This window comes from Poecilia mexicana, unplaced genomic scaffold (assembly GCF_051168715.1).
Source record: "Poecilia mexicana isolate PSO_F unplaced genomic scaffold, ASM5116871v1 scaffold_2, whole genome shotgun sequence".
Classification (NCBI taxonomy): Eukaryota; Metazoa; Chordata; class Actinopteri; order Cyprinodontiformes; family Poeciliidae; genus Poecilia; species Poecilia mexicana.
The window spans coordinates 1,043,622-1,070,901 of NW_028263371.1; the positions used below are offsets into that span (position 1 = coordinate 1,043,622).

At 37.3% G+C, this 27,280-nt stretch overlaps 3 protein-coding genes across 3 annotated transcripts; 2 read left to right on the top strand and 1 right to left on the bottom strand.

The window, feature by feature from the left end:
- Positions 1–1,915: 1,915 nt before the first annotated feature.
- On the bottom strand, positions 1,916–5,024 carry fgg (fibrinogen gamma chain). The gene is made up of 9 exons (XM_014968274.2): positions 4,917–5,024; positions 4,774–4,821; positions 4,497–4,683; positions 4,267–4,351; positions 3,680–3,810; positions 3,227–3,360; positions 2,900–3,084; positions 2,486–2,763; positions 1,916–2,378 (listed from the first exon to the last, which is right to left on the bottom strand). The coding sequence occupies exons 1-9, from the start codon at positions 4,977–4,979 to the stop codon at positions 2,191–2,193; spliced, it is 1,299 nt and encodes a 432-aa protein (XP_014823760.1). The 5' UTR covers positions 4,980–5,024; the 3' UTR covers positions 1,916–2,190.
- Positions 5,025–13,995: 8,971 nt separating this feature from the next.
- On the top strand, positions 13,996–16,379 carry si:dkey-30k22.5 (lecithin retinol acyltransferase). The gene is made up of 2 exons (XM_014968275.2): positions 13,996–14,481; positions 15,505–16,379. The coding sequence occupies exons 1-2, from the start codon at positions 13,996–13,998 to the stop codon at positions 15,658–15,660; spliced, it is 642 nt and encodes a 213-aa protein (XP_014823761.1). The 3' UTR covers positions 15,661–16,379.
- A 9,278-nt stretch (positions 16,380–25,657) lies between these two features.
- npy2r (neuropeptide Y receptor Y2) lies at positions 25,658–26,743 on the top strand. The gene has a single exon (XM_014974231.2). The coding sequence runs from the start codon at positions 25,658–25,660 to the stop codon at positions 26,741–26,743; it is 1,086 nt and encodes a 361-aa protein (XP_014829717.2).
- Positions 26,744–27,280: the final 537 nt, after the last annotated feature.

Below are 27,280 nucleotides of genomic sequence, written 5' to 3' on the forward strand. Positions count from 1 at the left end.
AGAGAGTGAAAACAGTCACGATGAGCGCCTTCTGTTTGGTTACTTCTTGCTTGTTGCTCATTGGTCAGTGTTCATAGTTGAGCGTTATTTACCGTCAGGGCATTGCCTCAATTGCTATGTTTAATGGTGCAACAGTGGTGGTTTCTTATATGAGCAATATGGGCAAATGTCCAGGGTGTTATGTTTTTAGGGATGGCACGAGACCATCACACATTGTAGCACAGAAATTGAATATTTAATATTGGTAAAATGTATTAAGTATTTAATATCTAGGTGTTTTTATGGGAATATGGATCTTTCAGATTATTTTGAGAAGCAATTTCGATCATATTTTACATTTTATTGTGTCATGTAGCGCGGGCCGCTGGTCTTGGTCTTGACTTGGTCTCGGACCCTAAAAGTCTTGGTCTTGTCTCGGTCTCGATACACTCTGGTCTTGGTCTTGTCTTGGTCTCGGGTTAGGTGGTCTTGAACACAACACTGATATATATATTTCAACCTGATTGAAAAAGCAGCCATTTTGAGTGATAACGCAGTATGCTGGTCCAAAGAAATTGACTTATAGTCAGAGGATGTGTTTGTTTACTCAGTAACATGGCTTATTTACTCTGGTTTTGTACCTGTAGTATTTGTTCCTTTTGAAGAGTCCAAACTCCAGCTGACTCACTGACAGTGGAACCAAATGACAAGGGCTGTATAATGTTGGACATTAAATAAAGTTTATACTTTATAAATAAAGTTGGTATATTATGGTATGGTTGGACATTAAACTACAAAATCCTAAAACGGAGGCACTAAATATTCAAATTCTTCTTCATTGAAATTCTTTTCCATTAGTATATTTATTTGACAGCATTTTTGATCATACACAGTGGTGGACCATGGCAGGGTTAAATGTTTGGCTTTGTGTAAAACAAGGTGGTGAAACAGACCACACACAGAATCAATTTTCATTGTAAGTTGGGTTAAACACCAAGAAAAGAAAAAAAAAAGAAAAAGCAGCTCCTGATCAGTCTCACATCATTGAATGGACATTTTTTACCACAATTCTTTTGCGTGGATTCTCTGAGTCTACTTTATATCCTTCTCTTTTGAATTACACTCTACAGTATTTCTGTCCTGTTGAAAATAATCAATGCCACACACTGATTATTTTATTTGTTTGAACATTCTGCTGTGGAGGCGTTGCTGTGTTTGGGATCATTGTCCTGTGTTAAGTCACAGTTTGGGCCAAGGCGGATATTTGACTAAGGAATAATTTTTGTGTCAGTTTTTTTTTTACTATTCACCTTGAGCATTGGATGGTCTAACCGTGTGGTCTATTCTTATGAAAATTGGGAACTGTCTTATATATTCTCTATTTGTGAATAATATTTCTCCCTCTACAAGTTGGACTCAAAATAGTTTGGAAAAGGCAAAACAACACTCCCAACCCAGATAGGCAACAAAAAGTCCTCTCAAAGGACAATGCTGATGTATTTCTGTCTCATTGTTGAGTTGGAATAGGCCTCTTAGCTCCAGATCACTCTGCTTTTATACAGGTGATAGCCAATATACATCATACATAAAGATATATATATATATATATATATATATATATATATATATATATATATATAGAGAGAGAGAGAGAGAGAGAGAGAGAGAGAGAGAGAGAGAGAGAGAGAGAGAGAGAATGATGAAGTAAATCCAATGGAACTTGTTTAATGATTAAAAATGTGAATTATGAAAGCTGTGTTGATAGCAGATTTTTTTTGTTTGTTTTACTGGCCATTTACTGATTTATTTCAGTAAAGGACCAGAATAGTTTCATACCTATTTTTATTAAAAAACAAGATTGTTAATAATCTAAATAGTGAGAAATGTTTGATTTGCAATGATGACATCAAACAGAAAAATAATTGAAACAGAGAAATCCAATGGTAACCATTTATTTGATGTACTTGCTTTTGCTTTAACATTCTTTTGTCAACAGTATAGCTTAAAAAAAATCTTATTTTTGTCTAAGGACTTTATACAAAATAGCATCTATTATACTAAATAAGTAAACTAAAGAAAATTTAACCTCAGAAATTGTGTTACATCAGATTAACATAAGGAAAATATGCAAACATCAGAGAGAAACAATTGGAGCCTTTTTATTTTGGGTCAATTTAAGAGTTGAAAACAGACCAAAACAATCGTTCTGGTTTATGCATCTCCGAGTCCTCCAAACTGTTTGACCCCAGTCTGCTGTCCGCCTCCCGCTGAGATGCGGCTCACTGGAATGATCTTCATGGTGGTCTCTTTCAGGGAGTACCAGCGACTGTGCCATGTGAGCCAAGTGATTCCGTTGTCAAAGCCGTACTCACCAGTATCCTTTTCACTGTACCTGCCCCCTGGAAGGACACGGAAAAAAAATATTAAATTGTCAAAATGACTCAACGGATTGAAGTTCACATTTGCAGCTGCAGAGTCGCAGCTGGTTTTAGTCAAAGGTTCTTACCCTGGTAGTATTTTCCATTCAGATGTGCCGCGTGGCATCTGTTCATCCACCAGCCGGAGCCGTCCTGCTGGGCACAGTTCCCTGAGTACTTGTCGTTGTCTTTGTCGTGAGTACTGAACTGCATGCCGTTGTGTGACGTGTGGAACTTGTCACTGGGATCTTCTCCAAGGTCGAAGCCATCGAAGGCGTCGCCGGCATCGCCACCAAAGTAGTAACCGTAGGTGAGTCTGTACATGTCAGCCTCTGAGCCGATTCGGAACATGTTGTAGTCGGCATACCTGCAGACAAACAAGCCTTGTTTTTAGTTTGCTGACTGAATTTGCTCTCAGGAGGTTGCCAAATCTCAAAGGGGGTCATGTTTGCCATTGCTCCCTTACATAACACATGAGTGTGTGGGTGGTTGTGCATTTGTACTTTTTGTTACCCTCCCAGTCAACAAGCTCGATTCTCAGCACGGTTGGGATGGGAGAGCTGGTCGTCAGCAGGTGGATCTTCTCGTTGCCGAGCCAAAATTCTGTGGTGTCATCTGGGGAGAGATACCCAAAGCCCTCCCTGTACTGGATCCAGTCCCGGAAGAAGTCCACGCTGCCGTCACGTCTCTGTGGACAGCACAGTATTAAAGAGTGAAGACTTTTACTCTTTATTTCAGGACTGATAATGCCAAATCTGTCCAAGGTATTTTAGACAATGTTCACAAATGACTGAAAATTAGCTTAAAACAGCAATTCCATGGGTGCATACCCTTTGTATTACAGTGAAGCCTCGACCGAAGTTGTCAATCTCACAATAGACTAAGAACTGCGCCTGTGCACTGGCTGGCTTCACGTAGTAAAGGCCGCTGGTGGTGGCACCTTTGTTTGCAATATCCTGGCAGTCTGATAAAAAGAAACAGAAATATCTTCATGAACTCTGTGAACAGGTCTAAATTATTCCAAAAAAAAAAAAAAAAAAAACTGGTGAGATTTAAGCTTCAAAAGTCACAAAGTTAAAAACTCATCACAGGCTTTAGACAGGGTAAACATATGTTCTTTGCTATGAAGCAGCGTATCGATTTTTCCATCTATCTAAACACTGAGTCAGGACAAATGTTGCTCTGCTGAGACCAGATTGAGAAACTTCTTTTGAAATAGGAATGTTCCAACGGTCATACAGTGTCACAGTGTCTTTTTCTCTCTCACCAGTTGCTGTGTTTACCTGTTCCTGTGGTAGGCTGGATTTCGACCGTGTCTCTGCAGGGCGCAGTGCATTTCTGCTGCAGCTGAAGGGCCAGTTTCTTCAGCTCACCCATATTCCTCTCATTGGATGAGATTATGTTCTGAAGTTCACTGAGAAAAGCGTAACAAGTTGGTTTTGCTTGAGGTCATTTATATGTGCAAAATATACCCAGTTTAAATGAAAAGATAATTAATTGTGATAATAAATAAAGTGAAAAATTGTACGACAGAATCAGGAAATGAATACAAGAAACCAATAATGAAAAGGATTAATTATTTTAAATACAAATTAATTAAAAAAAAAATCCTACAATAAAAATAGATATTCATAACTGTATCATTTATCACATGAAAGTAATAATGGAAGAAATATAACTTATTTTAGACTCAATGTCAGTAATTCTTTATTGAAATACTTCCAAAAGATGGAAATAAATAGAGCTACAAGAGTAAATTTGAATAAAATTATATAAAAGGTGTTAATTGAACCAAAACTACTAGTAAGAGGATTTCTTTCAACTCTTTCTTTCAATAAGAAACAAAGATTAAATCTTATCAGTCACTTACATCATTTGTTGTTCTTGTGAAAGTATTGTCTTTTCAAATCGCAAAACATCATCCAGCATGCTGGAGGACTTCCTGTAGTTCGGATCTGAAATAAAAATTAAACTGGTTTAAATTATACACAAATCAGCACAAGACTGAGCCATGTCTGTAATAAAAGCAGGAGCTCAATCATAACACATGAGTACTTAATGATATGACAAACTGTGAACCGAAATAAAAATGGATGTTACCAGGCTGGGAAGACTTTTGCGCTGAAGTTGTTGAGTCTTTCATGTATGTAATTTTTTCATCAGCCCCATCAGTTAAATTGGCGATTAGCTCCAGTTGATCTTGCATTGAAGTCAAGTCTTCACTTACGCCTGGCAAATATCTGAACATGTAATCAGCAACTCCACATGTAGTAGGGCAGTACTTTCCCTGTTCATACACAGCAATTGTGGAAAATTATACTCAGATAAAACAAGTGAGACAGCAGGATGCATCACTGAGAAACTGCATCAAACTTACAAAGCCGTCGTTCATGTTGCATGTTGCAAGGTTATCTCCTCTGATTTGCTGCACATAAAAAAAATGTCATTTTAAATCTTTTTACTCATAGCTAATTATTTGTGGTAGCAAGAAAATAGATCCACATAAGATTCCAGACTTACAGCTGATGAGGTGGAGAAAAGCAGGAAAATAACTCCTGCTGTGGTAAAGAGTGGCAGAGCCATGTTGAACTGGCCACCAGTTGTGTGTTTTGGTGTCCTGGGGAAGTGAAGAACTGCTCAACAGTCTGGGATATTTATCTGAACAAGGTTCTCTGTTCGGCCTTTGATCGTGTACAAACATCCCACTCACTTTGTTGTTCTCAAACTATGACTCAAACGTCTGACAGCTGCCAATTCCGAGATGTGACGCTGCCTGACTGACAGTGGCTGTCAGGAGGAACATGGAGTTCACCCGCTTTCTGCCAGTGTCTGCTGATGAACTCTGAGCAGGAGAATGATGACTCACATTTTTACTCTGGATTGATTTCAGCTGTCTGTCATACTCATCAGTCTCCTGTTAAGTTTGTAACACATTGTATCCATTCTGCTGACTCATTATTTATATAAGTAATCAATGATAGTTCACCACAATGTCATATCTTAAAAAACCCCAAACAGAACAAGCCATGTTATAGGACCAAGAGTATAGAAGTATAACATTTGAATTCCAGCCCAACTTTATGGAATATATTGTAGTTAGCCAAACGGATAGATGGATGGATGGATGGATGGATGGAATTTTCTAATTAAGACATAAATTGATGATATTAGCTACTGTTTTTAATATTCCACTAATTGTCATGGTTTTGCCACTCACAAAAGAACATTATTCCAGTCTTTCATAAACTCATTCAACAAATGGAACTACTTCTCAATTTTCATTTTAACAATGGTGATTAAAAAAATAAAAGTAAAAAATCTCAATCAGAGGTACAGCTGATTTGTGATTTGGAAAAGAAAAGAAAATTTATTTCTCATGTTTTTTTTTCTTAAATTCTCAAACTATCCAGTGATCTTTTTGTGGACAAATGACTGCTCAGTCATTCTGGGATAAAGGTTTCCTCTTAACAAAAAGCTGATCGGTCTGAACAATGCTGTGTTGATTTGCAGTTACAACAACAACAACAACAACAATAATAATAATAATAATAATAATAATAATAATAATAATAATAATAATAATAATAATAAAAACGTTTAATTTATTCTCATTTATATACATCTTCTTTAATCTGGAAGTCACCATTGAGTTTCAGAAACTCTGAGACCTATAAGCCAAATGATTATTGCATCATATTCCCATTTGAGTATAGATTTCCATTTCTTTTTTCCTTTAATCTTTACATAATAAACTTTAAGTACAGAAAAAAGGAGGATATTTTTGGAGTTTCTCAGGAATGGAAGCATGTTTTGTCTGGGCACTTTTTGAAAGGTTTCCTGTTTTAATACATTACAACCACTAGAGGGAGTAAAAGAACAATATAAGATGGACATTAGTCTATACACATACAGCGCCTAGAAAACTTGCACAACTCTGAAAGGGAAGTAAATATTGATTTGGAGATCTCACAACAAGGTGTTGAGACATTCTACTCTCCAATCCTCAAATATACAATCTGATATCAGATAAACCACAATGCATCGGAGCGTTGTGATGCATTGTGGTGATGGTTCTTTTGGAGCTTCCCATCCATTTCACAATGAGATCACAGCTGAGATGAAAGCCAGGCAGTTTCAGAACGCTCCGACCATGTTGGGGCGTTTTCCCAGCTTCAAGTCAAGCAGTTCAACTACCTGATCTGTAAAGAGATTACCAAACATGTCTTTGTAAAAGCATACTGATGAGGTCCGGATGCATTACAGCTTCTTTATAAGAACACACAATATTCTTACTGTGTACTTAACTCTACTGATTGTCGACAAACATGCTGGCAATCCTGTAACGATATCAGTTTTAGATTATGTAACTTCATCACAAGAAACATACGTCACTACTGCTTTGGTGGTTATTGAACTTTGGTGCTTGTTGAGGGGAGGTTTAGAACATGCTCTACAGGATTACAGAAGATTTCCCTCCAGCAATCTGCAGGCATTCATTCCTCCTTTTCTGCACCAAGAAGCTGAATGATTGACTTGATTATTAGGCAGCTGGGAAGCCATTGACCAAACGTTTGGTTAGTCTTCATATTATAAATAGAGTTCTACAAGTATAAAGTTACTTGCTTCCGTTGGTCAAGAGGTGAAAACTAACACCAAATTCTTCCACTTCATTTCAAAACAACAACTTGAACACAACTGGACATCCTAACAGAAAAATAATGACAAGAATAACAGACTGGATTCCATTCATGTTCTGGAATGGCCTTCCCAAAGGCAAGGAAGGAACATGATAGAAGACATTTAACCAATATTAGTTGAGATTTATGTTTATCTTCAAGCATATATGCACAATTTTGACACTGTGTGAATTAAAATAAATAAATAAATAAATAAATAAATAAATAAATAAATAAATAAATAAATAAATAAATAAATTCTAACTTGTGCACTTAGTTGTTTTGTTTTTAAATTATGGAAGTTGTTTGCTGTAGAATTAGTCCATTCTATAAAACATGATCTTGTAATGGTCTGTAATTGTTCACTTAAAGTCTACATTTCTGGTCCTGGATTCCAGTTTCCCAGATATTTGAAAAAGCAAGAATATTCCTGACCATCGGCATTTTTTTTTTTTGCTTTGTTTTCAGTCAATGTGTTTTTGCCACCCACTGTGACTGCTGGAGAACTTTGCAAGGTTGTCATAGATATTTGTCAGCATTACATAAGTACACTTGTGTCTTGAGGTTTATCTGTAGGAGGCTTCACCTCATGCAGCAGCATGGCTGGGAAACTTATTTCACAGGACTGTTGCACATGTTGTAAATCCTTTGCACATGTTAGAGTGAGTCTGCACTGCTTGAATGTTTCCAGCTTATTTTATTCTACACTTATTCTAACGTACACTGACTTCTTTCTTCCACCACTTCGTATGCTGCAAAGTTTCAACAAGATTTTATTTTGCTAAAGCTAAAGGGTCATTCCACTGTAATTCTTCCAGGTATCTCCTGGTAAAACACATATCTTTTTATGAGATCAAATCAAACAGTGAGGATACGTGTGACTTCACAAAGCTTAATAAGGCGTCATCTGTGGGCTCCGTGCTGACATTAATTGATAAGTGTTACCTTAAGTTACCTTCTTTTATTATGTGTAACCAGGATGGATATAAAACCATCTGAACTCAGACTGAACTGCCAGGCACATAAACTGAAACAGTGCTGAACTTTCCCTGAACTTCCCTATTAGTGTGGAAATGACAGTTGGGAAATGTCTCTGTCCTTCTCCCATTGCTGTCCAGTCATAGATATTTCTTCTGGACAGCATGTCAAAGACCACAATATATTATTGGAAGAAGGAGAAGAAGAAGAAGGAGAGCAAAAGCAAAATACAGTATAAAAAATTAAAAAGGTGTCAGCTTCCTCTAATTCCAAAATCTTTATCCAATAAATCAGGAAACAGTTATTCTTGGAAGCTATTGAATAGAATCTGTCCATAAACAACAGATTTTTCTTTTTCTAAAAAACAAAGTCTCCACAGTTTTCATTGAGTGTGACCAGAAATTAAACCTAAAGAGCCTTTGCAGGATCCTTATTAGCTTGGGCTATAGATCCAGAGCCGTTTGGCGGGGTGTAAATCCCAGACCACTTCCCTGCCCTGCCCCCCAGCACACAGGGCAAAGGTTTGTTTTATTACCACATCAGGGTTCAGCTTGAGGCCACAATTGGTGAGTGGACTTAGATGAATGTAGCGTGATTCAGGCTAACACATGCAGCAATGAAAGACTCTGTAGACATGTTGCCTGGGTTCTTCACCAGTCAAAACTTTCTGTGAAAGTGGCAATGAGAAAGCTCGACTAGAGTTTACCAAAAGGCACCAGGGAGACTTCATAGGATCAAGTCAAAGAAAGTTCTTTGGTCTAATGAGACCAAAATGGAGATTTCTGTCTGTCAGACAAGACCCTGTATATTTGGAAAACACTGCATACCACCACATACACGCCATCCCCCCTGTGAGGCATCACACCAGGAACGTTTTTCCAATCTTCTACTGTCCAATTTTGGTGAGCCTGTGCGAACTGTAGCCTCCGTTTCCTGTTCTTAGCTGACATTGTGGTCCCCTGCTATTGTAGCCCATCCGCCTCAAGGTTCGACGTGTTGTACGTTCAGAGATGCTCTTTTGCATACATTGGTTGCAACAAGCGGTTATTTGAGTTACTGTTGCTGTTCTGTCAGCTCGAATCAGTCTGGTCATTCTCCTCTGACCTCTGGCATCAAAAAGGCATTTGCACCCACAGAACTGCCACTCACTGGATATTTTCTCTTTTTCAGATCATTTTCTGTAAACTCTAGAGATGGTTGTGTGTGAACATCCCAGCAGATCAGCAGTTTCTGAAATACTCGGACCAGCCCATCTGGCACCAACAACCACACCACGTTCAACGTCACTTAAATCACCTTTCTTCCTCATTCTGATGTTCACTTTGAACTGCAGCAGATTGTCTTGGCCATGTCTACATGCCTAAATGCATTGAGTTTCTGCCAAGTGATTGACTGATTCGACATTTGCATTAATGAGCAGTTGGACAGGTGTACCAAAAAACTGGCCGGTGAGTGTAACTTACAATTGAAAACTGCAGGAGAATCCTTCTTTTCTGAAATTATTGACAAAATCATTGATAATACCTGAGCTTTGCTTGTCATGGTTAAGAGATTTACAAGCCCTCCTGTGGCTGTGGTATCTGAACTACACTCCACCAGCATATACAACGAATTCACCAACTTTTTCATGAAGAAAACCCTGAAAATGAGTGGCTCAATTTGTGCATCAATATCAAGCCCATTACCACTGTGCCCAATCAATACCAATGTGGAGAAAATGACTCAAATCTGCATGCTTAACCACAAAAACTTAGAAGACATTGTACACCCATTCAGCTCTTCCTGCTGCTGTGTTGATATTTTATCCACAGCTTTCTTTTAGAAAAAAATTTGATTGTTGACTGATTCAAATAGTAAATTCATCCTTCATATCAGGTATTTTTCCCTAGGCGTTAAAAAAAATAGCAGTTAAAAAACTTCCATTCATTGTCTAGGTTTAAATGACATTTAATGACTTCTTAATCACATGACTTCTGGTTGCAGAACATTAATCTGGGAGCTCGTGTCTCATTACTATTTTTGTTTCTGTGAAAGAACAATGTTTTTCCTTTATCTTAGGCTAAACCCTTTTGTGGAAGAAGCATAATAATGCAACTCAATATTTTCAGTCTTATAAGTTTAAAAACGTAACAATAGACTATAAATACACAATGTTGCAGCAGTAATGAATTTGAGGTGTTCCATCTATGGCTGATGGGGTATAAAATCAGCACTTTGGGATGCAGACTCTTTAGACCTCAATGAATGCAGTATGGCATAGTGACAATGATCTCACCTGTGCAATAAGCTAGGATGGGAAATTTTCTTACAACTAAATACAGACGATGTGAGTAGAGGTCACCAATTTTCTGGAGACTCAACACATTTCCTGTGGCCTTCAGGTTAGCTCAATAAGAGTGTAAAAGCAGCCTTATGTAATAATATTCCATGACCAAGCAGCTGTATCCAAACCTTACATCACAAAGTGCAACACAAAGCAGTGGTGTAAAGCACAGAGCTAAAGGTGAATACTACAGGTGAAGATATGTTCATGCCTCTTTGGTAAACAAACAAAGTCTGGATTTTGCTGTTGCATAGAGCAACACTACTTTACTGACTGAATTACATGAAGTGTACAGCTTGGTGCCAAGGGTTTATGGTATAGGGCAGTTTTTCAGGAGTTGCGTTCAGCTCCCCAGTTCCAGTCAAATGAATCTCTTAATGCTTCAGTCTAATGAGACATTTTGGTCAATTTCATGCTCCCGACCTTGTGGGGCCAGTCTTGTGTTGCCCCTTCCTGTTTCAACATGACCGGATTAATGAATGAAGCAAGATCCAGAAAAAACATAGATGAGTGTGGAAGAGTTTGGTTGGCCTGTGCAGAAACCAGGGTTGTATGCACCCAAATGTCACAACATGCACATTTCTTACTTTCTGTGTATGCATGTTTACCTCTGGACTCTAAACATTTAAACACAATTAGAACATATTTGTTCTATGTCTGTCTTACATTGGCAGATGTTTCTGCATCAATAATTCCTAGTTGATGTTATGACTTACATGGTGAAAAATCCTAATACCAACAGTTTATTTATCCTCAAGTTTAAAGGAACCAACCTAAAAAACATCCAATGGAAACATTTGAAGGTCCAGCACAACCATTAGAGTTCAACAATAGACACATTTATTTGAGATTTTTGTTTGTTTTAGAATTGTTGGCATACCTCCTAAATAAACAGAATAACCTGCCAGCTATTTGTCTGTAATTTATTAATTTTATATCTTAGATAGGGCTCTACAGTGTTATATAGACCTACTTGTTATTCCCCCACCTTTGTGGGGGACTTTGTGGGTCAAACAGACTTTCTCATGGACTGAAAAGGCAACTCTCTGAAGTCAAGTTCTTGCAATTATCCTTTTTGAAAGGATTTAATAAAATGTAGGTCAGCACAGTGTGTGGTGCAACCAATGCTTCAAAGATCTCCTCAGAAAGACAGCAGTGTTTCTCAAAACACCAAACAATGAGCATGAAAGTGAATCCTGCAGGATTAACAGAAGTGTCATGCTTTAGTTTGACTGGGAAGGAGGACTACATTAAAAAGATGTACATCCACAATCTCCTCCTCTGAGTTGCTGTCTAGATGCTGATCATCTTAAAGGTCTGATAAGCTTTACATGGGAATTCAATAACAAAGCAATTAGGAAGAAATTAGCTAAATTTCAAACCACAGTGTCACAATAGCATTCATACGCCTTCTTTTATTTTGTCACAACCACACATATAAATAGATGACATTTGACTTTTATATGGAAGATCAACACAAAGTGTTATACAATTGTGAAGTGGAAAGAAAATTATATATGACTAAAAACATTTTTTACAAATACAAAACTGAAAGGTGTGGTGTGCAAAAGTATTCAGCCCCCTGAGGCAATATTTTGTGGAGCCACCTTTAGATGCGGTTTCAGCTGTTAGTCTTTTAAGGTTTTGTCTCTCCCAGATTTGCACTTCTAATGACCTGAAATAGTTAGTATATATGTAGGGAGGTTGAACACTTCTTAAAAAAAATTACAACCAGCATATTTTATGATTTTCTTTCAGCTTTCAGCCCTCTGACCCTTTTTCAGTCCTATCACATCCTAATCTGAACTTAAAGAAGGACAGAGAGGGAAGATAAAGAGAGCTTCTGGAAAAGTCCATCATGCTCAAGAACAAGTAACATAAAAAAACATTTTCTAAAGATCCTTTCAGTAAGTTGAAGGCTGCTGTTATAATGTCACATCTATATCAGAAAAGATGTGACAGAAGTCACCCTGACATGGTCCTGCTGGACCGTACAGGTGTTTGAGTGAAAGACAAGGACCACAGCAACTGAGATCCTACAATCACATTGGAAAAGCTTTCCAAGGAGAAGACAGCCGAGGAAATCACAACCAATGATTATGATAATTATCTTTTACAGGAGACTGTCCAAATTTGCTATTCAGCAGAATCCTCCAGTCCACCTCGATGAACAAACGCCTAACAGGTTTCACCTTTCATACTGTCCAGCATTAAAAGTTGCAGTATGGGTCTGCTTCATGTTTCATATTGCATGTGCAGCCTTTCCTCCTCCTACATAATCAGAAGATTACTAATCAGACAATGGAAAGGCAGTATTACATAAACTGAAATTATTAATATAAATTTGATTAATGGAAACTCACCAATTTTGAAAAAACTCAAAGTTGTTGATAAAAAGTTGTTGCGCTATTTTGATACAGTTTCTTGATTGTCAAAATAGATATATATTGAAAAACTGCAATGGAAACTGATCACGAGTCACATGATCAACAACCAGATTTTACTACTGATGGATTGTTTTTGTTTGTTTGTTTTGTTTTTGTTTCTGTTTTTTGGACAGTGTGCAGCTGGCTCCACCAGAGCTCTTCCAGCATCACACAGTTCATAAAAAGTAGAATAAGATCCAAACTTCTCCTCTGATGGATGATAGATGATCATTCTCTCACAGTCTCCCATGAAATAGCTGCCAATACTGTACAACCAGCAAACAGAGATGGTTTGTAAAACATTCTTATTATCACCTTACAAACATCAATATACACCAATTTGTTTTATACCACACAAAATAAATATGTATTACAGAGAACTATCACACCCTCACAGCTGTGTGCAGGAATGTGTGTGTGGTTCCAGCTTCACTTCATCAGAGAGCAATACTGGAGCAGATCCTCTGAAGCAGACGGCAGATTGTTTTCTCACTCACCAGAGGAAATCAGGCTTCAAGTTTGTTCTTTCATTTGAAAATAAACTTTTACCCTCCTGCATCTCTGTCAGCCACATTCCTCCGTGGATGAGGGGACAGGGTGTTAAAACGCCACCATCTAAAAGCAATAATATATGCTTGTGTCTAAAAAACTGGATAAATCCAAGATCTAAACTTGTTGCATTTTACAGTAATTAATTCAAAATATAAAAGTTATTTATTCTTGTATAAATTAGGAAAAGGCTGGAAAATAATAATAATAATAATAATAATAATAATAATAATAATAATAATAATAATAATAATAATAATAATAATAATAATAATAATAATAATAATAATAATAATAATAATAATAAAACAAAGATAAGCTTCACTATTCTAGCACTAACAAAGGATCTTTATTTGGTCTAAGGGATAAAAGTATAAAAGTATGCAACATTTTAAATGAGGATTAAAGGGTCACAGTCAGCTTCTCATTAGGATCTTTGACCTTAATGCGTCCAAAAAATGCTTCAGTTTTGAAACAACCACACTGAAAAGTGATTAGTGAAAGCTCCTTACTTTGCAACCCTCCAAAACCAAAGACACTGAACACTGACCAGCGTTTAATCCACTGACACTCAACACTCTAGCTCCTCCCTTTTTCCAACTTTAATAAATGCTTTGGTGTCAGGATGTTTGCTTCACACTGCCATCATGTTCCTGTATCAGCTGCTCAACTTTTTCTTTGCAGCCTCCAAAAAGGAGGAGGACTCCAAGTACGACCTGTCCCTGTATAAACGTGGAGACTTGCTGGAGGTGCCCCGGACATTATTTACACATTTTGGTATTTACCTGGGCAACAACCGGGTGGCTCATCTCATTCCAGACATCCTGCCTGCCATCACTAAAGACAAATCTGCAATAGCCAAGATGGTGACAAACAACCGCCTGTTGATGGGGGTCATCACCAAGGTGGCCAGCGTCAGAGTGGACTCTGTGGTGGACTTTGCGTACGGCTCTGACATTCTGATCAATCACATGGACAAAGTGTGCAGCCAGCCTCCGCTGGATGGGGATGAGGTGGCACGAAGGGCTGAGAAGCTGCTGGGATCCGTCACCTACAGCTTGCTGTGGTACAACTGTGAACATTATGTCATGTACTGCAGATACGGCATGGCCATCAGCTACCAGACATACCAGGTACATCCAGTTTTACATTCAAATTCAAAAATACTTTATTAATCCCAAAACGAAATGAAATGTTGCTCTAACTCATCAATTAAGATTATGCAAAGAGTTATTGAAGATGGTGATGGCTGTCGGCAGGGAAGATGTTCTGCCAAATCTAACAAGCTAAGACAATTCTTTTAGAAATAAATCTTTGATTTAAGTAAATATTTGGGATTTGAAACATTTTCTAAATCAGGGAGCTGACTTAAAGAAATTACCAAAAGGTGATTTAGACAAAAAAAAAAAAACCTTTTGAGAAAAATGAATTAGGCCAATATTTTAGGAAGGTGACTATATTTAGATTGGTCAAATTAAAATACTGCTTATGAAATACATTTTGGAATTTATATTAACTGGTGTTCAAACACATTGGCAACATGTTTGCTACTCCCTACCTCAGCAAAAAAAAGAAAAAAAAAGAAAGAAAAAGAAGTTTATATGCAAATATGAATGGATCCTGTTTATAATCATCTTCCATGATGTCTTTATATTTACATTCGGGAGATTAATTTGCCAGAAATATTCTTGCAAAAAATCCAAGAAGTTTTGCAATTCAGTTCAATTCATTTTAACAGAAGATCATCACTGTTAATATCTTAAAGCTTTCTTCAAAGTATCAAAGTACACAGAAATAGAAAATCAAAACTATCCAACTTGTTTAAAAGGCCTTCTTTGTTCTGATCACCCTGATTGTTGCTTCGACTCTGTGACTTTACACTAATCCTACCGTGTCATGTGCCAATTCAAATACAGACTGATGTCAAATGTCCTCATGGTCACTGGACTCATATTTCACAATACGAACATGCTTTAAATCTGACTCTCTGACATGTCCTAGTGCGCCTATGTTAGTTAAAGTGAAATGAATCTAAATCATTCATGATGCAAGCAGCTCCATCTAGTGTTAATCCATGTCCAGTCACAGTCAGCATGACCTCCACTGCTTCTCTAGCACTAACCCCATGTGATCTGCATGTTTCCTGTTTTGCACAGTTCTGCACCACGGTACGTAAGATCGTGTTCAGCAGGATGAGCGCCTACCTGACGGCGCTGTGTGGCGTGAGCTTCATGCTGTACCTGAGCTGCGTCACGCCGCTGACGGTCCTCCTCACAGCGCTCATCTCCTTCACCATCTGGATGGCTTCATAGGCTCATCGTGTGAAACAGACTATAAATGATGTCCAGCAAAATCTAACTAATATGCATCAGGAACTCCTGGTTAAATGTTTTGGTTGTTATTACAGGAGGGATGGAGATTTCTTCTAGATTTGTTTGGACTTCAGTTGTTTTTTTTTTTGTTTTTTTTACTGTCTTGTACTGCCTGGATAACAATTTGCAATAAGAAGTGGTACTGCTTTTGAATTGTATGTGTATTGTATTCATCTCAAATGTTCACTCAGTTCTTTTATTGGTTTCAGGTTGTAGATTTTAGATTTATTTCCATTAAATAAAGTGAAACAACTTTAGTACAGTGATGAAGGTTAATGAAGGTCAGCGAAAACACTTTTACTGTGTTCACAATGATAACTGTTGTGACTTTTTTACACTTATATGATGTTCAGTATATTTTGCATGACAAGTGACTGATTTACAATTATATGTTAAGCATAATTTACATGATGATTATTATTAATTGTATTGAACATGATTGTATATGAAGTGGAATATATTTAAGTGTGAGACATGATTTATTTGAATAGAGGAAGTCTTTTATTTTGAAGAATGCTTAACAGGATCTGGTTCTGTTTTGTCACTATTTTGCTTTTGTTGATTTTTGGTTGCTAGGTTACGAACAGCTGTTGCCATTATCAGCTGTTGCCGTTTTTTCTCTTCAATAAAAACTGAACAGAAAGGTTCAGTAAAAGACATATGAGCCTCCATCTTGTTTGAAGAAGCTTTACTCCGTAACAATAACAACATCAAATCTCGCACATCCTTGTGAACCACTGAAACGTGTTCAGGAAAATTAAGGAAAACCTTCATTTGAAATATGAAGCTGATTTTTCTAAGACTGTGTTGGCAAAATCCTGACTTAGGAGCAGTTAGGATTCAGCTCATGGGAGCAGCGCTCCCTCTTCAGGCAGCTTTAGTGGATATGAAACAGTTTGAAACACACAAGGACAGAATGTTTTTCATGAGTGTGTATAATTAACATGGACAAGGAAACAGATGTAGGTGGTATGAAAGAGCACCAGCTTAACTTGATATTTGACATAATCCTTTTGACCTCATCATTTAAGTGTTGACTGTTGACATTTACTGGAGACAGCCTGTCCGCCTGTGGCCATAATCATAACTGACTCATCTCCATCTATGACAATCTGAATCTCATTGGATTTCTGAAAAATTCCATCATAGTGTGAAGTTGATTAATAATCCAATTTAAATTCAAATCATATTTGTTGATTTATAGTTACACTTGTACAAACCGATGTTAATGAGGTTCGCCTATATAATTCAACACTTACCATGAGGAGCATCGTTTATATTGATTCTAAGGAGGTTTGTGTAATGGTCTGGACATCACCAGTTGCTTTAAGCAGAGTGCAGGTGCATGGTACCTGCTGAGATTGGAAGGTAACTCAGTTTGGTGGTCTTCAAAATTGGCACCTAAGTTTCAGGGCAGATTTACAGACAGTAATTTCATTTTTTCATCTCGTTTGTGAAAATCAGATTTTCTGTTTCTGTAAGGGCGAAGGAGCACAAGCAGAGGCCTCTGTTACTTGGCTGAAACAACACCTGCTCAGCACACAAACATGCAAACAACCACTTTCATTAAAAGCAAGATGCTTCACTGTCTGCGTGGTAGGGAAATGTGTGACTCCCAAGTGCATTTTTACATACCTTTTCTTGCTATGAGGGCATAATTTACTTTGAATATATTACTGTCATATTTAATAAATTAGAATATACTTTCTGAGGTTAGTTTGTCAAATACCTTTTGAAAACGGACAACCTTTAAACAAGTATTAAACATACTTTTCATTAAGCTCACATTTCTGTAATAAAAATTTTGTTTTTATTGGTCTGATGTAATGTTATCATTTTAAATGTTATGTTTAAATAACTTTAATGGAAAGTTATCATATTTAACATAGCTAAAGGCTTTCAAACATCGCTCTGTGTGCAATTAATCTATATAATGTGTTTCACTGAGTGATAGTTCCTGAAATAAATGAACTTTTCAACAATTTTCTAGTTTATTGAATGGGTCTGTAATTTTGTTTTATGGAAAGAATATTATTCATGCAGGTTTTCACTTTTTTTTTTAGTAAGTAAGGAGTGAGGTTGATTTCGGTCTCACTGAGCTAACCTCAGGGACACATTTCATAATCTTCTTTTTAATAACATTTTGAAGTATTTTCCTATTACTTCCATGTAATGAGCTTCTTTATGTTAGCTGGCCAAATGAAATCCTACTAAAAAAACTGAAGTTTCTAGTGAACAACACAACATTTTTGAATGCATACAAGGTGTATGAATTATTTCTCAAGTTGCTGTGTGAGAACTCAAAACAACACAAAAAGTTTTCACATTTATGTTGAGTTTTGGATGATGTAAGGGTAACAGAAAGACACATGTAAAATTTGAACTTGAGTTGAAATAATTATTAGAAAGATATTAATCTTAACAGAAGTTACTTTCACATGCTTTGCTCACTGGGTTTAGAATTCCCTTGCCAACAGCAACAACAAAATATATGCCTTGGTTATGTATCTTCTTCCTGAAGGACATTACTTAGTCATTTTCATTTCAAACAGAATGATTTTTATTTTTTTACAAAATACTTTTCGATGATAGCCTTCAACATTAACCTTGAGTAAGCTTGTTTCAGTACAAGTTTTCTTTTTTACTTAAGTTACATCATTAATTCATAACTAAAGCAGAGTTTAGTTGCAAAATGGCAAATTCCCTTAAAGCTCTGCACCTTTACTTTTCCATTAGTAACATTCAGCAACTGCAGAAATCTTATATCACTCCTAGAGTTGAAAAACTTCCCTTGAGATGCCAGTGAGTGTGGCAAATAATAAAGAACTGCCTCTTATGTACGTAACACTTCCCTGTTAAAAAAAAAAAAAAAAAAAAAAAAAGTTTCTAATATTTTATTGGTATTAAATTCACATGTCAGATGTCAGAATACAGGTAATCCATAATGACATAAAAATAAATTAGTCCACAGTTTAAATTATGGGTAAAATAATTTGAATTATTAAGGGAATAAGTTTAGGACGATGAAACAATCTGTGTAAAAAGGCATTGAAAGCCAAGAGACCAGCTGAAATCGGTGGCTGTTCAGAAAGCCTTCCTTCTGCTATGTACAAATCAATATGAGCAGGTATACAACTAACACCTGACCTTTAAAAATGTTTCAAATGTTTCACATTACTAAAGTATTACACTGAGTGGCACAATTGTTGAAAGCAAAAAGACCTTCACAAAAAAGTCTTACTGTTGCAAAAGTTATTGATTTCAAATTATAGAAGAAACAAAAAAGTCATTTTCATTTTTAAAAAACATATAAAACATTCCAATTAGTTAAATATTTAAAGTTATGAGTCAAATTTACATTAATCACAAATATGTCAGAAATTACAGCAAACATCTACACTACACAAGAAAAAGAAAAGAGAAATGTTTTTTAATGTTTCAAATTGTCAAAAAAAAGTTTTTTTATGAGCAAAGCAATACTAGATAAGATGTGAAGTTTTCACCTGATGAAGGTTACCATCACTCACAAACTAAGTCACAGCTCTTAGTTTATAGCACAGATAAAATGAAACTCATCATGATCAGACTTGATGAACCAGAGATGGTCTCCTTCTTTCTCCATGGCTCCACTGGTGTCACAGTTTTCTTTTGGTTCATTGTGACCCCAGAGTTTAAACTCTACATCACTGTCATCAACACAGAACCAGTAATGGAGGGAAGAGGCGTAGTGAAGGCAGAGCCATACGAAGAGACTGTTGGCTTTCTCAGCCTCCAGTTCAGCAAAGATCTGCATCTGTTTATCCAAGATGGAGGCCAGCTCTTTGTGGTTATGTCTGCAGTAGCTCAGGGCTTCTTCCAAGATCTTGTTTTGGTCAATCAGTAAAAAAGGGGAATCAGATAAGTGTAAAGCCTGCTCGTGTCATAAGTCGTTCCTTGTCGCCAGCAAATGACTGAGGACAGATGATTGAGTTCCATTTTTTCCCGGAATTTCAAAGACTGAGTCAGGAATCACAGGATATCTTAAATCATCTGGACTGTCTGACCATGGGAGAATCAGTATCATCACATCAGTGTCATTTAAAAAGCATTTTGTCTTTATGTTGGAGTTGAAGGTATCACAACATTTTCCACACATGTAACAGTTTAGAAGAGTAGTTGTAGTGTCTCTTTGTTCCTTTGGTAGAGGAATGACAGGACCAAGGTTATGAATAACACATGAAAACTTCTAACATTGTTCACAATAGTCAGCTGTGTACAGCTCATAGTCTGTTAATGCCATATTGTGTCAGACAGTGTGACACATAAAACAAAAAGACTCCTGGCTTGTCCCGATGTATCACATCCTTCATCTTCAGTGTTTCAATTATTTCATTCTGAACTGCAAAGACTTCATCTGGGGAAAATATCTTCCTGGATGGTGCATTGCTGTAAAGAAAAACCTCACAAACAATGGAATCTCTGAAAAAATTCAAATGCTGAGCCACAAACCTTCTGGTAATACTGAAGTTTATAATGCTATGTGTTGTGGCATTCATCCAACAGTTGAAGAATGAGTTGGAAAATTTGCGAAAGTACATGGTCGGCTCAAGATTTACATCCACGCTGTCAAAATCATCTGTGTCATTTTGAATTTCATTTTCTGAGTTTTCTTCTGCTTAAGAGGATTCTCAAAGATTTCTTCAGAATTTGTCACAATTTCCTTGCTGTCACAGTTTGGTTTCACATCCAGGTCCTTTATGTTTTTGGGAAGTCTGGTAAAGACACTTTTTTGTAATGTCTGTGTTGATAAAGAGTTAACTGTGGTTGTTAAAGTAACTCACTCAACCTCCCCTGGTTGATAAGCCAGCAAACACATCCAGGTCCATTTGGTCATGAGGAGCATTGACACTTTCAAAATCAACAAAGTCTCCTGATGCCTTTACTGTTAAATTCATAGTTGTGGTTTTCACGGTAACTTCCTCATCCTTAGAGGAATCTTCCATGTCCTTTTGGTCTTCAGGGTTCAATGTCCTAACCAAAGTACTTTGATCTCTCATCCTCAGAGCTCTCTACTAAAACGTCTTTGCCTCTTATGCTCTATCCTAACAACTTTTCAACTCCCGTCGTAACAAGAAATCCAAGGTCCCATCAATATCAAAAATCCTCTTGACTTGAACAGTTAAAATGGTTTGTAAAATCAGTTTGAAGTCGTCTCTCTGGAATCGATCTACCTCCAACCAAGTTGAGAAGCAAACTGAGAATTCTTGTATTCTTGTATCTCTTTGAACTCTTATGACATCATTGATGAGAACATAGAGGTTCTCATCAACATGATGATGTCAAACAACCTGTGTCAGATTCTTGTTTGTTTTAGTTGCTATGGAAACACAAGCAGTTATGTATGGGGCAAGATTATTGTCAATTAAAAATGAATGCATAGACATTTAAATTTGTAAATGTTAGTCAATAAATGTGCATACATTTAAGTTTTGTATTTGTCCAGTTTTCCAACTCACACATGTAAAAATCTGATATATGTGTGTGTCTGACACCTTGAATGAGAAAACCAAAAGAAAGAGAATTTGTTGAATGTCATGCAAAACTTGTTGTTCAATGTATTCAAGGTTCTTTCTTTCAGTATTTCAATAAGACATGTAAAAAAAATCATAGCTACCTTAATAAATGCATAAATAAATGAGCCAGAAAAGAATAGAGTGCTTTCTCCAGGTCGGGGAGGATGTCCTGCCCCAAGTGGAGGAGTTTAAGTACTGTATCTCAGGATCTTGTTTAGGAATGAGGGAAAAATGGAGCTGGTGAAAAGAGAGATGAGTCAAAAAGCGAGGCTCTCGATTTACTGGTCAATCTAATTCCTACCTTCATCTATGGTCATGAGCTGTGGGTCATGACCAAAAGAAAGAGGGCACAATTACAAGCGGCTGAAATGAGTTTTCCTCGTAGGGTGTCTGGCCTCTTCTTTGAGATAGGGTGAGAAACTCTGTCATCTAGGAGGGACTCAGAGTAGAGCTGCTGCTCCTTCACATCGAGAGGAGCCGGTTGAGGTGGCTGGGGCATCTGGTCAGGATTCCTCCTGGGCGCCTCCCTGGTGAGGTGTTCTAGAGACGTACCACCAGAAGGAAACCCAGGGGAAGACCCAGGACACCCTGGAGAGACGATGTTCCTCTGCTGGCCTGGGAACGCCTTGGGATTCCTCAAGAGGATCTGGAACAAGTGGCTGGAGAGAGGGAAGTCTGGTCCTCCTCAGTTAGCCTGCTGCACCCATGACCCGACTCCGACCATTCCTGTTGTAAAATTGTAATTTCATTGTTTTAAAAATGTTCTACAAATATTTAAAAACATGAAAAATAAAAATATTTTAAATATGAAATAATTATTGTGTAGAATAAAACATAGTAGAATATTATAGTAGTATAATATCTTCTACTGCCACTGGCTGTGGCTATAGCTGCATTTCTAAACTTTTGAAACTTCCTGGGAGCGAACTGGAGGTTTTTCAGCAGGGGTAGCCTGGTGATAGCCACTTCCTTGTTCTAAGCTTTGCCTGTTTTCATTAAATATAATGAAAATATGATATTTACAATTAGATGCTACATCACACCAGTAATAAAAAAATAATTTTTAATTCAGTTCTGGAGGTTTGTAAGGAACAAACCTCCAGAACTGTGGTTTGTTCCTAATGTTTCCTTCTCTGAAATGTAACTAAACATTAAACAGATATTAAACTTTTGGTTAACCAAGTCTCCATTTGAGACATTCCTGAAACATTTCAGCCTCCTTTTGCAGCAAATTCTTAAATTGGGATTAAATTTTTCTCATTCAAATTAAAAAATGGCACAATCAAGCATTTTGTTTTAAATGTTGGAATCTTCAAATCTGGAATAAAACATCTTTGATTTTTAAAATAAACTTTACGGGTTGACAGATTTTCCATTATATTGCGCTGCAGCATTAAAATTTCATATTCTGCACGTATTGTCATGTTCTCAACCGGATGGGGTTTTACAGCGCTTTGCATCAGCTTTCCCTTCAGAGTTTTTATATTGCAAACTTGCACGAAGAGGAGCGTATAGAAAACGACTCTGTGATGCAAAGAACTATCACTTCTCCATTCGTTTCCACTTTGTAATTCAGACAGCCTCATCTTTTTCCTCTCAGCGACAAAAGGCAGTCGAGACATTGTTAATGCCAACCGGACCGCAGTGCGCACAGGGGAGACGCTGCGCGCCGCTCGGCTGCGCTGCTGCGCGCACCATGACCACCATCGGAAGACGGATGCGGATCGGTTGCTGTTCAATCAGGCTTATAATGTTTTATTCGCGTTTTTATCAGCTGCGGAACTAAGACAAAAGTTTACAAGAAGCGCAAACAATGGCCCGAATCTAAATAGAATACCGCTTCACTGAGGTAAGTTCATTTACTTATTCATTGTAACAAATGACCACATGACTCATATACGGAGAAAACCTTTGGTTATGCTGGTAAGTTCCAGTATATACTTTCACTTTATTGGACAAAATTTTATATATATATATATATATATATATATATATATATATATATATATATATATATATATATATATATATATATATATATATATATATATATATATAATTTTATTTTATTTTATTTTTTTGGCAAATTCTGTGTGATTGTGAAGCTGAATCAATCGTCTTGATTCAGTATATAAACTACCCTGAAATAATTGTTGAGGGGCTAATTATAATATGACCATTCATGATTATATCATTTATTAGAGGACTTGGTGTGAGAATTTCATTGATTTTAAAGTATCATTTCCTCACATAGATTATCAGCCTGTGATTTAGACCTATTTGAGATTTAATGACAACCTAAAAACACTCTTCGCTGTCCAGTACGATGTTGAAAAGGCAATATGGGTTTTGAAATCGTTTTAACGATTCTTAATTTTGTGCAAGAATCATTCTTCCTATGAAATGTGAGATCATTAAGACAATCATACCCATTCACGCTTTAAATCCCTAACTGCTAACAACGTAAATCATTTTTGCTCTTTTAACAACAAAATGATCATAATGACAATAGTTCTCTATCTGAAGCAATTTAGAGTAAGTCACTGGAGAGCGGTTTTCACACTAAAAGCTGCCTTAATGTCAGCAGTTTTATATGATAATACACCTTAAAATGTGTTCATATTTTATTATTCATACCCCACAAGTAAAAACAAACAAAAAACACAATTAGTAATTCAGAAAAAAAAATAGTCTGCTGTTTTTGGCTAAAGAGAAGCAGAATGTTCTTGATTGTCATTTCTCAGTTGTTATGAGCTAAAACAAAAATGTTTGTCCTAAATGCCCTTTGGTGTCCAACAGAACTGTAACATGTACTGCACTCATAATGTAGATTAGTTTATACTAGATATGCTCAGGTGCAGGAATTTTCAGGTTCTGATCTAATCCTGTTACAGGTCACCAAGAAAAATCACTTTCACTGAAGTATTTGGTGTTGTTTTTAACATGTGGCTATAAGTGAACACATTAAGAATACAAAATGCCACACATATGTGAGCTATGCAAATTTTGTCTGACTAATAATTGCAAAAGTTTCAGACAATGCTTTCAAGGTTCTCTTATATGGAGCATCTAGATCTGTTTATTTCCTGACTTTTCAAACTAGGTAGCAGTTAGTGAAACAGTTTCTTCTGTCAAAACCTTTTAGGTAAATGTTTCATAAATTGTCTGAAAAGCCTCTATATCTAGAGACAAAAACACAAATAAACTGTGTTGTCACGCTGTCATGTTATTCATAAGCATAACTCTAACTAAATCATAAGACAGCTCACAACTTTTGCCAAAGTGAAAGAGCATGTTGGTAACATCATTAAGCTGTTCTTAACAACCACTATTACAACAGACAGCATACAGACAGCTAATCACAGCAGTCTTTGTGTAATTTGTTGTGTATAAATATTTATACATTTTTATTCACGTCTGCCATAACGTGGCCATGAGGTTATCAGAAATAACTTCCATAGCTCCAAATGTTTTACAGTAAATGTTTATCATGTATTTTTCCCATTTGGCCAAAAAGCTTTCATAACAACAACAGTTTAATGTAGGGGCCAAATAAAATTTTTTTCATAGTATTAACTACAGTATTAACTTTTATTTATTTTTCTACATATCTGTCAAAATCTATGTTGTGACAGTTCAAAACAAATAATCTGTGAAAAAAAAGCCGTTCCTCTGCCTTCTCCCTGTGGATCTGCTGTTGTCTGAACAAATACACTGCTAAATCAGAAACAACCAATCAGAGCCAGGGGGTGGGTCTTGGTGCTGTCAATCACCCCTGCTCACCACTCCCAACAACCCCTCGGCTTTCTGCTACGCAAAAGATGGTTCATCACAATGGAGTCTGATGTGAATGGTAAGGCTAGTTAGCATGGCCACCAATGACAGTGAATACATTTTGTCCTGTAAAGGTAAGTTGTTTCTCCACCACTAGCATATTTAGCAGTGCCTGCATGAGGATGATTGACAATGCTAAGCCCCTCCTCCTGGCTCTGAATGGTTGTTTTTGACTGCATGTCTGCAGATTGCAGCAGTGAGAGGAGGTGAAGGAGCTTGATCTATTCACAGATTATCTGATAAACTGAAAATGTTCTGTCACTATGTCAGGACATTACATATTTTTTAAACCTGTCACTATGTCAGGATATAGTGACAGATTTAAAAAATATGCAACAAACAGATTTTTGTAAAAGTTGCATACTGTAACTTTAAAATGTTTTATTTAGGCAAGAATAAAGCTGGTGAGTTACTATTATTTTAACTTCAAACTTTTCAGGCTTACAGTGAATTCTATTTTTGCCTGTATATGTTCATTAAAACCATAGGACTGAAATCTTTAATGGTCCAACTAATGATTGAATATTTGTTCTACAGGCTGGCTGTTAGCCATGAATGAGGATGAACTAAACATGACTCAAAAGGAGCATTTTACATTTGAAGATGAACATTTCGACTGCTGTATTGAAGAGAACCCCTGGACGTTGGATGACAGCACAAAGCTGGTTGGAGTTCAAGTTGTCCTCATCCTCTCTTACAGCACAATCATCTTGTTTGGAGTCACTGGAAACTCCTTGGTGATTTATGTTGTCTATAAATTCAAAAACCTACGCACAGTGACCAACTTCTTCATCGTGAACTTAGCTGTGGCTGACCTGCTGGTGAACACGCTGTGTTTGCCTTTCACTCTTGTTTACCTTCTCTATGACGACTGGCTGTTCGGTCAGGTGTTATGCTTTTTGCTGCCTTTCGCTCAAGGCATGGCTGTACACGTCTCCACCATCACTCTGAACATCATCGCTCTGGACCGCCACAGGAGCATCGTCCACCACATGGATACCAAGATGTCCAGAGACATGTGTGCCGTGGTCATCGTCATCACGTGGGCACTCAGCGCCTTGCTGGCCAGCCCGCTTGCCATTTTCAGGGAGTTTGGGTCCTTTAACATTTCCACCGAAGAGACCCTGCAGGTGTGCGCAGAGAAGTGGCCGGACAGCAGCATGAATGGAAAGATCTACAGCTTCTCCATGCTGGTGGTCCAGGTTGTCATACCGTTGCTCATCAATTCTGTTGCATACATCCGCATATGGAACAAACTGAAGAAACACATGATATGTGGCCGCAATGACAACCAGCGAAGAAAGAAGACCACCAAGATGATGCTGACCATGGTGGTGGTCTTTGCTGTGAGCTGGCTCCCCTTCCATGCATTCCAACTGGCTATAGACATTGATAACAGTGTGCTGAATATGAAAGACTTTAAGCTGGTTTTCACCGTGTTCCACATCATGGCCATGTGCTCGACCTGCGTCAATCCCATCCTGTATGGGTGGATGAACAACAACTACAGGATGGCCTTTTTGTCTGTGGTCAAATGTTACCGGCCCCTCGGTGTCAGATATAGATCCTCCAAAAATAGAGAGAAAGAAAAAGATGATGACAGGGACTGCACTGACTTCAAGTCAACAAACCTCTGAGAACAAGGGTAGTATTTATTTGCTGACTCAAAACGTACAGTCCCTTATAATGTTTTTTTCCCCCCCGCTTTTACACATTTGTCATGTTACAGTCAGAAGCTTCTGTGTATTTATTTGGGCTAGATCAAGGCTAAGAGATGCATAAGGAAGTAAAAAGTCAAATTTCTAACAAATCATAATCTGTAAAGCCTGCATTTGTACTGAGCCTCCAAAATTCTGAGGTCTCTAAAAAAATCTAGTGGAGCCAAATGCTAACAGGAGTCGTGGTGTTGGTCTATTTCAGCATGACTAGAGCTGCATCTCACAGAGCACTATTCTTTCTAAAATGAGCAAAAATATGGCAAAGCTGCACACTTTCCAAAACATCATAATCTACCTAATCAGAGGCTGGGAAAGGAAACCAGGATTCAGAGACACAGCAAAGAGGCCCGTGGTATCTCTGGAGGAGCTGCAGACATCCACGTCTCACATTGGAGTATATGTATATGTGTATGTATATGGAGGATCTCATCCCTGGGGGTGGATGAGATCCACCCG

Bases quoted from the DNA above. Each gene is read 5' to 3' on its own strand.
- fgg (XM_014968274.2), bottom strand. From the start codon at position 4,979: ATGGCTCTGCCACTCTTTACCACAGCAGGAGTTATTTTCCTGCTTTTC. The intron at 4,822-4,916 runs GTAAGTCTGGAA...TTTTATGTGCAG, and splicing joins TTTTCTCCACCTCATCAGCT to CAAATCAGAGGAGATAACCT. The intron at 3,085-3,226 runs GTATGCACCCAT...TGCTGTCCACAG, and splicing joins GCTTCACTGTAATACAAAGG to AGACGTGACGGCAGCGTGGA.
- si:dkey-30k22.5 (XM_014968275.2), top strand. From the start codon at position 13,996: ATGTTCCTGTATCAGCTGCTCAACTTTTTCTTTGCAGCCTCCAAAAAG. The intron at 14,482-15,504 runs GTACATCCAGTT...TGTTTTGCACAG, and splicing joins TCAGCTACCAGACATACCAG to TTCTGCACCACGGTACGTAA.
- npy2r (XM_014974231.2), top strand. From the start codon at position 25,658: ATGAATGAGGATGAACTAAACATGACTCAAAAGGAGCATTTTACATTT.